Source organism: Podarcis pityusensis (assembly GCF_964106645.2).
Source record: "Podarcis pityusensis genome assembly, chromosome: 8".
NCBI classification, from domain to species: domain Eukaryota; kingdom Metazoa; phylum Chordata; class Lepidosauria; order Squamata; family Lacertidae; genus Podarcis; species Podarcis pityusensis.
Window position 1 is genome coordinate 15,004,530 of NC_138033.1, and position 15,620 is coordinate 15,020,149.

The 15,620-nt window shown below is 46.3% G+C and overlaps 1 protein-coding gene across 1 annotated transcript in view; it reads right to left on the minus strand.

The window, feature by feature from the left end:
- The window catches only part of KCNN4 (potassium calcium-activated channel subfamily N member 4), a 47,490-nt gene that overhangs the window by 13,801 nt on the left and 18,069 nt on the right, over positions 1-15,620 (minus strand). The window contains exons 2-3 of the mRNA XM_081016773.1: positions 8,717-8,812; positions 740-1,149 (exon numbers count right to left, since the gene is read on the minus strand). Of these exons, the coding sequence (XP_080872899.1) occupies positions 740-1,149; positions 8,717-8,812 (506 nt within the window). The remainder of the gene's footprint in view (positions 1-739; positions 1,150-8,716; positions 8,813-15,620) is intronic.

Sequence of the window (15,620 nt, forward strand, 5' to 3'; positions counted from 1 at the left end):
ACGTCCAGCTCCGAGGGCCTTCTGGCGGTTCCCTCCCTGCGAGAAGTGAGGTTACAAGGAACCAGGCAGAGGGCCTTCTCGGTAGTGGTGCCCACCTTGTGGAACGCCCTCCCATCAGATGTCAAAGAAATAAACAACTATCTGACTTTTAGATGACATCTGAAGGCAGCCCTGTTTAGGGAAGTTTTTAATGTTTGATGTTTTAGTGTGCTTTTAGTTCTGTTGGGAGCCGCCCAGAGTGGCTGGGGAAACCCAGCCAGGTGGGCGGGGTATAAATAATAAATTATTATTAGGTAAAGGGACCCCTGACCATTAGGTCCAGTCATGGCCGACTCTGGGGTTGTGGCGCTCATCTCGCTTTATTGGCCGAGGAAGCCGGCATACAGCTTCCAGGTCATGTGGCCAGTGTGACTAAGCCGCTTCTGGCGAACCAGAGCAGTGCACGGAAACGCCATTTACCTTCCTGCCAGAGCGGTACCTATTTATCTACTTGCACTTTTTGACGTGCTTTCGAACTGCTAGGTTGGCAGGAGCAGGGACCGAGCAACGGGAGCTCACCCCATTGCGGGGATTCGAACCACTGACCTTCTGATCGGCAAGTCCTAGGCTCTGTGGTTTAACGCACAGCACCACCCGCATCCCTAAATAATAATAATAATTATTATTATTATTATTATTATTATTATTACTAACTGACCCTTGCTGCCTAATGCCAGCACAGGCAGGCCCCAGTCCTTACCGTTCGCAGACAGACAGCACCCAGAAGGCAATGAACCAGAGTCCCATCGTGAAGATTAAGAGCACCCTTCCCGGCTGGCTGTTCACCATCACCCGTAGCACAAAGGGGTACTGGAAGTGGATCTTGTTGAGGGACCCGATGCTGCGGTACGAGGCGTCTCCTAGAACGCTGCTTTGCAGCAGGGCCGCCCGCGTCACCAGGTAGAGGCGTAGGAACATGAGCAGCGACAACAGCATGTCGACCTCGGAGAGGAACAGGAAGGCCTGCGTGGGCTGGGGCTCCAAGCAGGCGAAGTCTCCGGTGGGCAAGGGGTGGATGGAGCAGACCAGCAGCTCCAGCATGATAAACGCCAGCTTGCGGCAACTGACAGCAATCCGCCAGTCAGTCAAGGAGTTGTCCATCATGAACAGCTAAGGGGAAAGAGAGCAGATAATAATAAATATCCAGTATCCAAGTGACGCCCTCTTGTCACCCCCCAGCGGCTGGTGGACGTTGGTACTGGTAGGGCAGAAGATAGGGAGACCAATGCTCCGTTCAGCTTATTCCATTCTCTTGACGGTTCCCTAGTTATTCATTTCCATGTTATATTGGAGCTTCCGCATGACGCTAAAAATGTCACTTCCGGAAACATAGCAGAAGTTCCACGCTAAGTTCCATGCTATTTGCTTCCGGTGGGGGGTGGGAATCTGCTTGCAATCAACAATAAGGTTAGCACTAAATTTACGACATCTTCTGCTGTTTCTGATGTGGAAGCCACTTCCGGAAATATCGTGGACTACAGTGGAAGTTTTGTGCTCAGGTCAATGTTATTTGCTTCCAGGAAAAAGAAATCCTTTCAGAAATAGCACCAAACATGTCCTATATTTTCAGCTGTGTTTCCAGAAATGGCTTCAAGCTCAAATATAATGTGGAAATTAGAAGATAGGGAGATGTTGGGGAAATGGAATAAGCGGCCATGGAAATGCAACATTTGTTGTTTTTGCTACAAAAGGCTAACATGGCGACCCTTCTCGAAACATATACAGCACCTTGCTTCTCTCCTGGAATTGAGAGTAAAAGGATTATGCTGAGCTGGCGAGACTAAAAGGGAACATTCGAAACCAGCAGGACCAGATTTTCCTAAAGGACTGGAAGAAATTTATCTTGTATTTGAAAGACAATTGTAATCACTTAACATCACTTGTAGGAGTACAGGAAGTTTTGTAAGGAGGACTTTACAAATTATTGTGAAAAGGACTAAGATTAGTGGATGTAAGACTGGACTTTTAGCAATAAGCATAGCAATAAAATGCAAAATCAGAGAAAAATTTGGAAAACCATTAGAAGGGGTTGAGGGAGGTCTCAGGCTGTGATGGCCAAAGACATATCATGTAGCTTTGGAGTTATTATGTTGGAAAATTTGTGCAAAAACTAATTAAAAATATATATATGAGAGTAAAAGAATCAAAAGGCCTCTTAATTTATTTGTATTTCTTTAACAAACTCTCTCTCTCTCTCTCTCTCTCTCTCTCTCTCTCTATCTCTCCAAGCAGTCTCAATAAATGGTATAAAACTTTCATTTAAAATAGCAATAAAAACAAGGCTTTATGAAAATAGTAGGCATTGCAACATGATAAAAGAAAACACAAATGTACATAATAAAATGGCATGTCTGGCTAGGTTAGCCAAAAGGAAGAGGTTTTTTTTAGCAGGGTCAAAAACAGCACTGTGAAGGAGCTTGCCTGATATTAATAGGCAGGGAGTTCCACAGAACAGTTGCTGCCACGCCAAGAGTTTTGTTTCCCGCACAGATTCAGATTCCCAGTATAAGAACAGTAATGAATGGCTTATGAAAATGCACATATGTGTGGAAGGAGAGAAGTGTGGAAGCTCCAGCACACCTTCCATTGCCCATATCCTGCTGCTGCTCCCTGCCATCTACCTTGGTTCAACTTCCATCTACTCTTAAATCACCATCTCCCCCCACCCCACACACACTACCCCCAGTCTGTCCCTAAACTCCCACAAAGCATCTCCACATCCCACAGGAAATGCATTGCCTCTCCTGCACCTAGCTTTGAGTAGAAGGAGAGCATTACATTTCCAATTATTTGTGTACACACACAACCTCCCGGAAACTGGCTGGGCAGCAGGATGGCCTTGGCAAGTTTACAACATGTTTTATTATCTTACACGAAGACTGCATTTACATCTCTCGGCCAAGACAACGAAGGGAGTTTACAGTTTGAAAAGACTAAAGGCTGTGCCCTGGAAACTTCTGCATCCAATCACTGCAGTTCTCTCTACATGGGGCTGCCCTTGAAGGTGACTTGGAAACTTCAGTGGGTCCAAAATGCAGCAGCCAGGAGTCCCTTTAGATCTCGAATAACCCCTGTTTTAAGACAGCAGCGCTGGCTGCCAGTTCGTTTCTGGTCCCAATTCAAGGTGCTCATGTTATTGTTTAAAGCACTAAATGTTCAGGGCCCAAATATCTGAAAGCATGTTTCCTTCCCTACAGACCGTCTCTGGTGCTGAGATCAGCAGAGGGTGCCCTCGTGGTTGTTCCTCCACCTTCAGAGGCTCAGGTGGGGGGGAGGGAGCAGAGTGGCCCAGGACAGGGCCTTCTCTGTGGTGGCCCCTAAGCTGCGGAACTCCCTCCCCACAGAGATGCATCTAGCTAGCGCTTTCATTATGCATCTCCTGGAAAATGCTGAAGACACACCTCTTTACCCTGGCTTTTGATATTTGAGGTGTATATTTTTAGGAACTGTGGTTGTAAGTTGTTTTAAACTGTTTGTAATATTGTTTTAATGCTGTAACCCACCCTGGGACCATAGGGTGAAAGACAGGATAATAATAATAATAATAATAATAATAATAATAATAATGTTTAGTCATGACCAACTCTTCATGACCCCATGGACTAGAGCACACCAGGCACTTCTGTCTTCCACTGCCTCCCGCAGTTTAGTCAGTAATAATAATAATAATAATAATAAAGTTGTACCTTGGCTCCCGAACACCTTGGGAGTCAAACATTCTGGCTCATGAACGATTGAAAACTGGAAGTGATTGTTCTGGTTTTTGAACGTTTTTTCAGAAGCCAAACATCCGACGGGGCTTATGGGGCTTCTGATTGGCTGCAGGAGCCTTCTGATTGGCTGCAGGAGCCTCCTGCAGCCAATCAGAAGCTGCACTCTGGAAGTTGAACGTTTCAGAAGCCGAACGGACTTCCGGAACGGATTCTGTTCGACTTCCGAGGTACGACTGTAATGATGATGGTGGTGGTGGTGGTGTTACATTGGATCTGCTGGTATAACACATCTTCCTATGCTCCACAGAGAATGCATAGGGCATTTCCAGATGAGAATTAGGCGTTCATCCTGATTTACTTGCATGGAATCTCGATGAAGTTGTCTATTTAATGAATATTCACTCTGATTTGTATGCAGGAAGGCGTCGCATCAGAGCAAGTGTTTGTCCCGCTGCATTTCCGCATCACTTCCCTGATTGCGAGAAGCCTGAACCTTTATTGGAGAAGCAGGTTTGCTGTGCCAAATCAGCTTTAATTGCCCAATCTGAACTTGTTGGCATGTGGATGAATCCTAAGGACATGAGAGCATGTGGCCCATCTGGGTCCAGCATGCTGTTCTCGTAGCGGCCGACCACTTGCCCACACAAAGCCTGCAAGCAGGGCCTGACCCCAAGAGCCCTCTCTGCTCCTGCGCTTTCTAGCAACTGGCATTCATAGAATCACAAAATCACAGATTCGTAGAGCCGGAAGGGGCCACGAGGGTCATCTAGTCCAACCCCCTTTAATGCAGGGATCTTCCCCCAAACGTGTTTACTGCCTCCGACAGCGACTTATCCTCCATGAAGCTGCCAGCTCCTCCTTCAAAGCCACCCGAGTCTGTGGCCATCATTGCCTCTTGCCTGCAACGCTATGTAAGCACTTTCAGCTGCAGGAGCTGCTCTTCCGCTGGCTAGCCCTATCGCGTGTGGCAGAAGGTCTGGCATGTGAATGCGCAAACACTTAAGAGTGTCTGCTAGGCAGGTTTTCGGCAGCCCACGTCTCTTTGCTGGCCGCCTGCACCTCTGGGCGTGTCTGTGTGACTCAAGGTTATATATTTATCTGCATGCAAAGCAGGCTGATAATAATTGAGGAATTTCAAGCTCATTGTGGGAGGGGGGCAGGGGGGAAACCCAACGCTTGTTAAGAGCTGCCACTGTAATTCTTGTAACATACGGAGTAAAAATGAATACCAGGCTTATATGTGTTTAGGCAACAGGAGTTTGGGCTTTATCAGGTTTCGCCTGCGCAAAACATCAGGCATAGTTTTGACCTTACTAATGCTTCTGACTGTATTGGCGGCTCCTTCTAGTTCAGTTCTTCCTCACTGGCTTGCTCTGAAACGTTTTAAGGGTGAAAACCAACGTTAGTCATGCTCAGCGTCAATCAATGGAGCTGAGTAACTTAAGTCCATTGGATCGAGCTGAGCACAGCAGTAGCAGCAGCAGCCCTTACTTCCTCCTGCAGTTTCCATCCACTGTCGGAGGCAGTATGTTTCAGAATACCATCAGTGGATGCAAACTGCAGGAGGGGAGAGAGCTACAGGCTCTGGCCTGATCCTGCAGGCTCTACTCCCAGTACGTTTCCAAGCACAATTCAAAGTGTTGGTGCTGACCTTTAAAGCCCTAAACGGCCTCGGCCCAGTATACCTGAAGGAGCGTCTCCACCGCCATCGTTCTGCCCAGACACTGAGATCCAGCGCCGAGGGCCTTCTGGCGGTTCCCTCATTGTGAGAAGCAAAGCTACAGGGAACCAGGCAGAGGGCCTTCTCAGTAGTGGCGCCCATCCTGTGGAACACCCTCCCACCAGATGTCAAAGAGATAAACAACTACCTGACATTCAGAAGACATCTGAAGGCAGCCCTGTTCAGGGAAGTTTTTAATGTGTGACATTTTAGTGTATTTTTGGTCTTTGTTGGAAGCCACCCAGAGTGGCTGGGGAAACCCAGCCAGATGGGCAGGGTACAAATAAATTGTTGTTGTTGTTGTTGTTGTTGTTGTTGTTGTTATCATCAAATGCACTCAAAATATGGGTGCCACAGTTTAAGAAGGGTATTGAACAAGCTGGAACGTATGCAGAGGACTGCAACCAAGATGTTGAGGGACTGGAAAGCAAGCCTTATGAGGAACGGTTGAGGGAGCTGTGTGTGTTTTAGCCTGGGGAAGAGGAGACTGAGAGAGATGTGACAGCCATCTTCAAATATCTAAAGCGCTGTCTCATGAAGAGCGAAGCAAGATTTTCTCTTGCTCCAGAGACCAGGACCCAAACCAATATCTTGAAATTGCAAGAAAGGCGATTCTGACGAAACACCAGGAAGAACTTTCTGACTGCAAGAGCTGTTCAAAGGTGGAACAGAGTCCCTCGGGAGGTTGTGGACTCTCTTTCATTGGCTGTTTTTAAACACAAGTTGGATGGCCATCTACCTTGTATGATCGAGTTGAGATTCCTGCAATGCCGGGGGTTAGGCTAGATGACCCCTGAGGTCCCTTCCAACTCCTTGATTCTATGCTTTGTGCTCAAGAACAATTGTTTCATTCATGCAGAAGCCAGGCTGGTTTAATCAGTTAACCGACCAGTCGATTAAAACTCACACAATCAACTAAGTTAAGTTGTATTTATAGCACAATCCAAGGCGTGTGCACTTTGGAGGGGGCAAAATCTAATTCAGATCAGTGGTTTCTGCACACCCACCAATATTCTGAGACTTTGAGGCATCTGGTTGTATATCTTCGTCCTGATTCCTTTGGTTGCTTTGAACTGCTAACACCAGGCTAAACTGAACGATGACCAGAAAGTCCTTCTGGCAAATTACAGGAGACGTTAACCTGAAGAGGAAGAGGAAGGACCCCCAAAATCACACCAGAGCCAGCCCTCCGCGATATCCTGCAGCGACCACAACTCGCCCAGTAGCTGGATGAAACATGCCGTGACTCAGTCAGGAAACAGCTCACTCAGATCAGCAGCAGAGATCAAACAGCCCAAAGGAAAGGAAAAACCCTTCTGAGATGTATTTTCCAAGTGTCACTAGCTCCTATGCACGGTTGAGCTATATGGGTCTGCAAAGAAGGCTGAAGTTCTGGGCTTGCGTCCCAGACCTTGAATGCAAAGCCCCTCCTGCCAGCCTAATCTTTCCATTCGCCTTCGTTTCCCCATGAAAAACTAGTTCCCGGCCATTTTTTCTTTGCAGTTAATTTATAGAGTAGAAGAATGTTACAGGTTCCAAATTGAAATCCATGCAACCGCCGCCACCACCCCAAGGTCAAAGGTAGGGAACATAGGAAGCTGACTGAGTCAGAGACCATTAGTCCTTTGGATCCAGCAGACAGAAAAGAGAGTACTTCACACAGCAAACTACAGAACTCGTTTCCGCAGGAGGCAGTGACTTGGATGGCTTTCAAATAGGACTGTACAAATTCATAGGAGGATAAGGCTATCAGGGATTATGAGCCATTATGGCTATTTTCTACCTTGACAACTAGAGGCAGCGACGCTTCTGAATACCAGTTGCCGCAAGAGGGGAGAGTGCTCTTGTGGTCAGTTTATAGAATTATAGAACTGTAGAGTTGGTGGCACTGTGGTCTAAACCACCGAGCCTCTTGGGCTTGCCAATCAGAAGGTCGGCAGTTCGAATCCCCGCAATGGGGTGAGCTCCCGTTGCTCGGTCCCTGTTCCTGCCAACCTAGCAGTTCGAAAGCACACCAAAAAAAGTGCAAGTAGATAAATAGGTACCGCTCCAGTGGGAAGGTACACAGCATTTTCGTGCGCTGCTCTAGTTTCGCCAGAAGCGGCTCAGTCATGCTGGCCACATGACCCAGGAAAACTGTCTGCAGATAAACGTCGGCTCCCTTGGTCTCTAAAGCGAGATGAGCGTCACAAATCCAGAGTTGTCTGCGACTGGACTTAACTGTCAGGGGTCCTTTACCTTTACCTTTTAGAGTTGGAAGGGAGCACGAGAGTCATCTAGTCCAGCCCCCTCCAGCTTAACATGCTCAGAGACATTTGCACCTATGCATATAATTTAGCATATGCAGATCTCCGTCACTATCCGTTTCATATACGTACCTTCCCATTACCATCTTCCTGTTATAATGGCTAGAGCTTCCCAAAATGAGGAATTGGGCCCTTTTAGGTAACCTTCAGCTGAGTGTCCTGTCCTTCACCCAGGAGCCCTACTGCCAGGAATTTGTTTCAAGCCTTGGGTCATTGATTTGGGGCATAATTATCCCCCTCCCAAGCCTCATCCTGTCCCTCTTTAACAAGCACAACACCTACTTTTTCTCACTCTGTGTGCTGCTTGCTGTGAGCATACCAAAATATGTACCAATTACTGGAGTGAACCTGTTTTGGGGAGGTTTTTATTTTTTTTCGTCGTTTCCATGACAACAGCTCTCCCCCAAGGGGGGTGGGAACCACCACAGGCATATTTGCATCAAGTAGGGCTGTCCAAAAGAAGGACACAAATATGCTAATTTTAGAATTAATTACTATAACGGAGATAGAAAAAAACACTTCACAGAAGACTGTGACCCAGGTGACTTCATGAAGCTCAATAGGTGATCTAGGTCCTTTGTGGCCATATTTACACCCAACATTTGAAGTGCTATGGTAACGCTTTAAACAGTTGTGGCTTCCCCCAAAGAATTCTGGTGGCTGTAGTCACGGAGCTACAATTTCCAGAGAGATTTAACAAGCAATCCTTCTTCCCAGCGAATCCTGGACATTGTAAATCTGTGAGGGAAACAGGCATCTCCTAATAACTCTCAGCACCCCGAACAAACTACAGCTCCCATAATTCTTCGAGAGAAGCCATGACTGCTATCATTGCGGCATCCTAGTGCTTTAAAGGTATGGTGTGTTTGCAGCATTTTGTCAGACTGTCTGACCTCCGCTGCGCTCATTTGAGAAATAGTCCCATAGTTAAGGCTTACCTGGATCTCTTTGATGTGAAAAGCCAGGATCGTGATCAGCAGCCCAGCTGTGGAGAGGGTGATGAGGCACTTCACCATGAAGGAGTATGCAAACCACTGAAGGGAAGAGGAGGGAGAAGTGAGGAGAAGGGCCGGATGCCATCAGAGCATTATTATCATTCCACTTCATTCATGAATCGCTTCCTATGAAGCACCTTGAAGTGATTTTGCAGTACAGTAGAAATGCATATCCAACTACTGCTTAATTACCATACTTTTTGCTCTATAAGACTCACTTTTTCCCTCCTAAAAAATAAGGGGAAATGTGTGTGTGTCTGATGGAACGAATGCAGGCTGCGCAGCTATCCCAGAAGCCAGAACAGCAAGAGGGATTGCTGCTTTCACTGTGCAGCGGATAATCCCTCTTGCTGTTCTGGCTTCTGAGATTCAGAATATTTTTTTTCTTGTTTTCCTCGTCCAAAAACTAGGTGCTTCTTGTGGTCTGGTGTGTCTTATAGAGCGAAAAATACAGTATATAGAAAGTTAAAACAACAGCATATGCAGAAACAATGGAAAGTCATTGCATATATATAAAAAAACAATTATAGACACTGAATGGGATAAGAAGTCATAGCTGAAGGAGAGCCTGGCTACTGAATCAGGCCAATGGCCTGGCTAGTCCAACATCCAGTTTTCATAATGGCCAGCCAGTTGTCTACAAACAAGTGGGCCCTGGGTGCATTTGAGCCCCTCAAGGCTGTCAGCTCTTACACCCAGAGCCAATGGTTTGATGGTGGCTGCTGTTTGACAAGAGTTGTAGGCTCTGGTGGTTGGCCTCCCTTCAAAAACTTTGAATGGTAGCACTTAATTCTCAAATTCCTGCATTTCAGGGGGTTGGACTAGATGACCGTTGGGGTCCCTTCCACCTCTACAATTCTATGAAATGGGACCATATTTATCATAGTATTGTGGGGTGGGGAACCTCCAGCCCTCCAGCATGGCTCACCAGACCTCCCCATTTGGCCAGCAAAGGCCATTTTGGGGAAGCCACGATTGTTGTTGTTACCACTACTAAATTCATTAAATTTGTATCCATAGATCTCAAGGTGATCCATAGCATAAATATACAAGATAAATACACAAAATACATAATAAAAACAAGAACAAAACCAATAAACCCCTCCCACCCGCAAGCACATTTAAAAGGCCATATAACAGGCATGTCCAAAGTCTGCTTCAGGGGCCTAATGTGGCCCACCAGTCAATTTAACCTGGCCCCTGTGGCAGTATATGCCCTGGGGTAAAAAAACTCAGCAACTTAAACCCTAAAAAAGCTCAGCAACTTTGGTCGGCCCTCACTTCATCAAATCTGGCCCCCTTTGAAAAAAGTTTGGGCACCCCTGCCATATAATGTTAACCAGCCAAGGTCTGGTTGAAGAGGAATGTTTTTGCCTGATGCCTACAGGTGTATGCAATGAAGGCGCCAGGTGAGCCCCCCTGGGGAGAGCATTCCACAAACAGGGAGCCACTGCAGAAAAGGCCCCGTTGTCATGTTGCCACCCTCTGGACCTCTCACGGAGGAGAAACACAAAGAAGGGCCTCAGATGATGATCACATGGTCTGGGTAGGTTCATACTGGTTTCAAATTGATGCTTTTAACTTTTTTAACTGTTGCATTGTTTCGTTCTTTTTGTAGACCACCTGGAGGTTGCTGCTGTTGTTTTTCACAATCAAGTGTTAAATAACTTTTGTGAAATAAATAAACAAGTTATGTACCTCAGCCTTAGGACCAAATGACACACTGTGGGCACTCTGTTGCAACAGTGTCGCAATGGACTTGCTTTGTTTTCCACTTAACTGAGAAAAAGAGCTTTGAGGGGGACCGCAAACTGTGAGTGGGGAGGAAGCAAAATTTGTGGGTGCTTAGCTCTTCCCTCCAAGCTTTGGGTGAGGAAAGTGACTTTTAATCAGAAAAGCAGTTACGCAAAATGCCTCCCCTTCCACCGTTTGACCCAGAATTGCAGCCTCCTCAATATTTCTTCTTTCCAATGGGGCTGGAGAGGGGGAAGTCAGAGCTTCTGTCATGTAGCTGCGAGTAAAAGAGAGTTTGATTCTCACATTCAGTTCATGCTTGGTGCATGAATGCAATTGGGAAGATATGCATTCAAAGACCCTAGCTATTATTATGGCTTGATCATAGTATGAATTTGGTTGCATTTGGGGGGGGGGGCGTTCCTTTCTTGCACGTTTTGCCAACCCGCTTTTTCATAGATCTTCAGTCAGTGCATCTGGCTGTTAACCAGAAGGTTGGTGGCTCCAGCCCACCCAGGGATGGCTACGGGCAGGATGGCTGCATTGCAGGGGGCTGGACTAGATGACCCTCAGGGGTCCCTTCCAACTCCTCGATTCTATGATCCATATTAAATAACAGTAATCATAGTAAACAAAGCTGAAGATGCTTGTTCCGTAGCCATTCTACACTTTTATGTTGTCTGTTATTCACAACAAACCCTAACCTTCCACTGGTCTTGATCTACAACGCAGCAAAAATACATTTTAAAAAGGTCATAAAACAAACAGTACATAATACATATATATATAGACACACACGCGCGCGCACACACACACACACACCTAACAAAGCAGACAGCACAACTATACAAAACTAAGGTCAGGCATAGGCAAACTCGGCCCTCCAGATGTTTTGAGACTACAATTCCCATCATCCCTGACCACTGGTCCTGTTAGCTAGGGATGATGGGAGTTGTAGTCCCAAAACATCTGGAGGGCTGAGTTTGCCTATGCCCGGCTGTGATCATGGGTGTGGCAGATCCCGCCCCCAAATCAAGTAAATAAATAAAAATACTTAACTAACTGACTAACTGACCAATTGTATCACAGATAACTTGGTTCTGCCCCCTGCAACATAAAGCCTGCCCCCCCCCAAAATAAATCCTGGCTATGCCCATGGCTGTGATCATGTAGACAGTTCCTGGGGCATAAGTCCCATTTAATTCAACTGGGATTACTTTTGAGTAGACATGCATTGGATTGTGCTGTAAACCCCACTTGATGTTTAGCCAAAAAACAAACAAACACCACTTTTTTTCAGTTAGCCCCTTTATACTTATATAAATTAACCATGCCCATTAAGTTCAACGGGTCTAACTCTGAGTATGACATGCATTGGATGTGGCTCATACCTTTGTTCATACGTAAGCAAATCTGTTAGAACAGCGATGATATAAATAATACGGCTTAATGCTTGCAAATTTCCAAGCACTCCACATACAATGCATGATATAGCTCTAGCTATAGCTAGGTAGGTCAATATTATCACCCTCCATAATGCAGATGGGACGGAGGAACGAGGGCTGAGAAGGAGCAGATTGCCTGAGACCACCTAGGGACCTCAGCCCACAGATAACATCCAAAGCGGGTACTTCCTAATTTGCGGATCCTTCTCCTATGGCTCCTAGGCTACACCAACCTGCAGGAAAGTCTAGGATGGCATTCAAGAATTGGCTGCCAGCACTGACAGCTGAATGGCACCTCAGGGGAACCTGGCTGGCACAAAGCTCAGGCCAAACAAAAGGAAGTAATTGTTCACAGAGTTAACAAAAAGGTTAATAACCGAGAAGGGGGTGGGAATCGCTGCAATAATTGCCACATTTTGGCTCCGTTGAAAAACCTGCACTGGTTTCCAGTTTCTTTGTGGGCCTTGGGTATCTGCCAGAGGTCCAACATCCCAACAGGGCACAACCACGGATGTCATTTACACACACACAAACACACACGGCCCGGTGCTCTGACTAGTGTCGGGAGAGCTGGGAAGAGTCATTTTGATTTCCCACAGTGCCCTTGATGTGGCCTTGCTCCAAGGAACTGTGGGGAATGGAAACAGCATCCGTTTGGCATCCGTCTGTCTCGGAAGGCAATGGATGACTGCGCCTTTGGGGGTGAGGTCAAACTGTCGGAAGGTTACATGGCAGCTAGAAACATCAGCTTAGTGCACTGGCTGGTAATTTTTTTAAAAAAAAGGACTGAAGTGGTTTGCAAAAAGAATGAAACGACACAAAAAAAATCAGTAAAAACAGTTAAAAACAACTACAGTCAAACCTCGGTTCCCAAACGCCTCCGTTTTGGAACATTTTGGCTCCCAAACCAGAAGTAAGTGTTCCAGTTTTTGAACTTTTTTCAGAAACCGAACGTCTGACGCGGCTTCCGCTTCAGTGCAAGAAGCTCCTGCAACAAATCAGAAGCCGTGCCTCAGTTGTCAAACATTTTGGAAGCCAAACGGGCTTCTGGAACAGATTGCGTTCGACAACCAAGGTTTGACTGTATTTTTTTTTAAAAAAATAAAAATAAAAATCAACAATAAGCTAAAAACCTGATTAAAACACCTATCAACATTCTATATCTCTCGGTAGGTTTGTCTAAACAAAAAAACTCCAATTCTTAGCAGGCACTGAAAAGAGTACAGTGAAGGTGTATGCCTGATGTCAAAATGCTTTCCCCCCACTCCACACTGCCACAGAGCCTAGGACTTGCCGATCAGAAGGTCGGCGGTTCGAATCCCCACGACGGGGTGAGCTCCCGTTGCTTGGTCCCTGTTCCTGCCAACCTAGCAGTTCGAAAGCACACCAAAAAGTGCAAGTAGATAAATAGGTACCACTCCGGCAGGAAGGTAAACAGCGTTTCCGTGCGCTGCTCTGGTTCACCAGAAGCTGCTTAGTCACACTGGCCACATGACCTGGAAGCTGTACGCCGGCTCCCTTGGCCAATAAAGCGAGATGAGCGCCGCAATCCCAGAGTCGTCCGCAACTGGACTTAATGGTCAGGGGTCCCTTTACCTTTACCCTAGTAGTATATGCATTTTTGTACAATTTGTCTGGAAAACTGAACCAACCCAGACCCTATGATCATCCTCTGATGATCATGCGTTAGGTGCCAGGCAAAAATATTCCTCTTTTCTGAGGCCTTTGGCCAATTAAACAATCTATGGTCTTTTAAACTGCAGGGGTGGGTTATCATTTCGTTTGTCACTATGTTATGTATCTTCATGTTTTTATACTATAAACCGCCCTGTGAGCCTCGGATAAAAGGGGGAGGGTTAAGTACTTTAAAAACTGAAATAAATAAATGAATTGCAAAACTCAGAGAAGTATGAATTTTGAACGATGTCTGCATTTCCATTTTGGGTTACTGTTTTCTGAAAGCGTAACTTGGGTTGGTTTGCCTTCAGACAAGTACTGAATCAAATGTCTCCCGCTGTCCATAAGGGCAAGTTGGTGGATAGGTGGTTTAGCCAAACAGCATCATGTGAGATTCTGCCAACCTGCCAGTGCTGTGATGTAGGTCATTCTTTGCCCTGAACTGTGCAGCAGAGGGCCTTCTTGGTAGTGGTGCCCTCCCTGTGGAGCACTTTCCCTTCAGATAAAAAACTATGCAACTTTTAGAAGACATCTGAAGGCAGCCCTGTTTAGGGAGGTTTTTAATGTTTGATGCTTTCTTACATTTTATATATTCTGTAAGCCGCCCAGAGTAGCTGGGGAAACCCACACAGATGGGTGGGGGATAAACATCATCATTATTATTATTATTATTATTATTAACGTTTGCAAGCGCGTTACCATTTTATTCCAAAAACGGCAGCTCTCTGCAGCCCTCGAAGAGGTGGTTCTACTTGTTTCTCATGGAATGGAAGGAGTTAAAACCCTGCTGCGTGGGGCAACAGATGAGGGGTGTGTGACCAATCGTGTGCTAATAAAACAATTGAATCATTGTGGGTTTTGTTGGAGGCAACAGCTTTCACCTGGGCAACCAGCTACCACCTGAACCAGGTGTTTCCAGACAGGCTTACTGGTTTCAGGGCGAGGCTGTCCCCTACACACACAGACACACACAGACTAAAATCCTATTTACAAGCATTTGGAAATTAGGCACAGAACTCAGGTGTAGAAATAAATGCGCCCGTGGAAAAGAATAACTCAGCACTCAGTTATTTCCAAGTCTGAAGGGCATTGCATACATCCCTTGGGAATTAGGAGGGTTGGCTCACTGAGCCAAAAAGGGGTCTTTTGTTGCAGACTTCAGGTGTCTTGCCCCTTTGGAAACTGCTGGAGGCAGAGTCAGCTCATCGGTCCATCTTGCTCAGCCTTGTTTATGCTGGGTGGCATTCGGCTAAGTTTTATTCAGAGCAAACATACTGAAAGCAATGGACCTGATGGTCACGTTCACTAATTCCAGTTGGTTTACCCCGTGGAACCACTCAGCAGTTGTCTGAGCAGGGTTTTCTCCCAGCCATACTTGGAGATGCAGGGTTTTGAACCTGTGACCTTTTGCATTGCAGGGCAGATGCTCTGCCACTGAGCCACGGTGTCCCCTGCTACTTTTTAAATTTTTTCAATTAAGAAAGAAACAACTTTCTTTTCAGGCAGCTGGGCATACTGCAAAGTGCAGAGCTGGTGAACTCTCAGCCACATATCACCTTAATCTCAGCCAAGGCATCAATATATATACAGTACAGTGGTACCTCGGGTTACGAACTTAATTCATTCCGGAGGTCCGTTCTTAACCTGAAACGGTTCATAACCTGAGGTGTGCTTTCGCTAATGGGGCCTCCCGCTGCCGCCGCGCCACCGGCGCACGATTTCCGTTCTCATCCTGGGACAAAGTTCGCAACCCAAGGTACTACTTCCAGGTTAGCGGAGTTTGTAACCCAAAGTGTTTGTAATCCGAAGCATTTGTAAGCCGAGGTACCACTGTAAAAGAATATAAGCGAGTTTTCTGTGAGGATAATAGCTCAGCAGTAGAGCATTTGCCTTGCATGAAGTACCAGATTCCCAGAGTTTCTAGTAAGACTGTAAAGAGACCCTTGTCTAAAGAAACCCAGGGAGCCCCTGCCAGTCAGTGCAGACAGTCC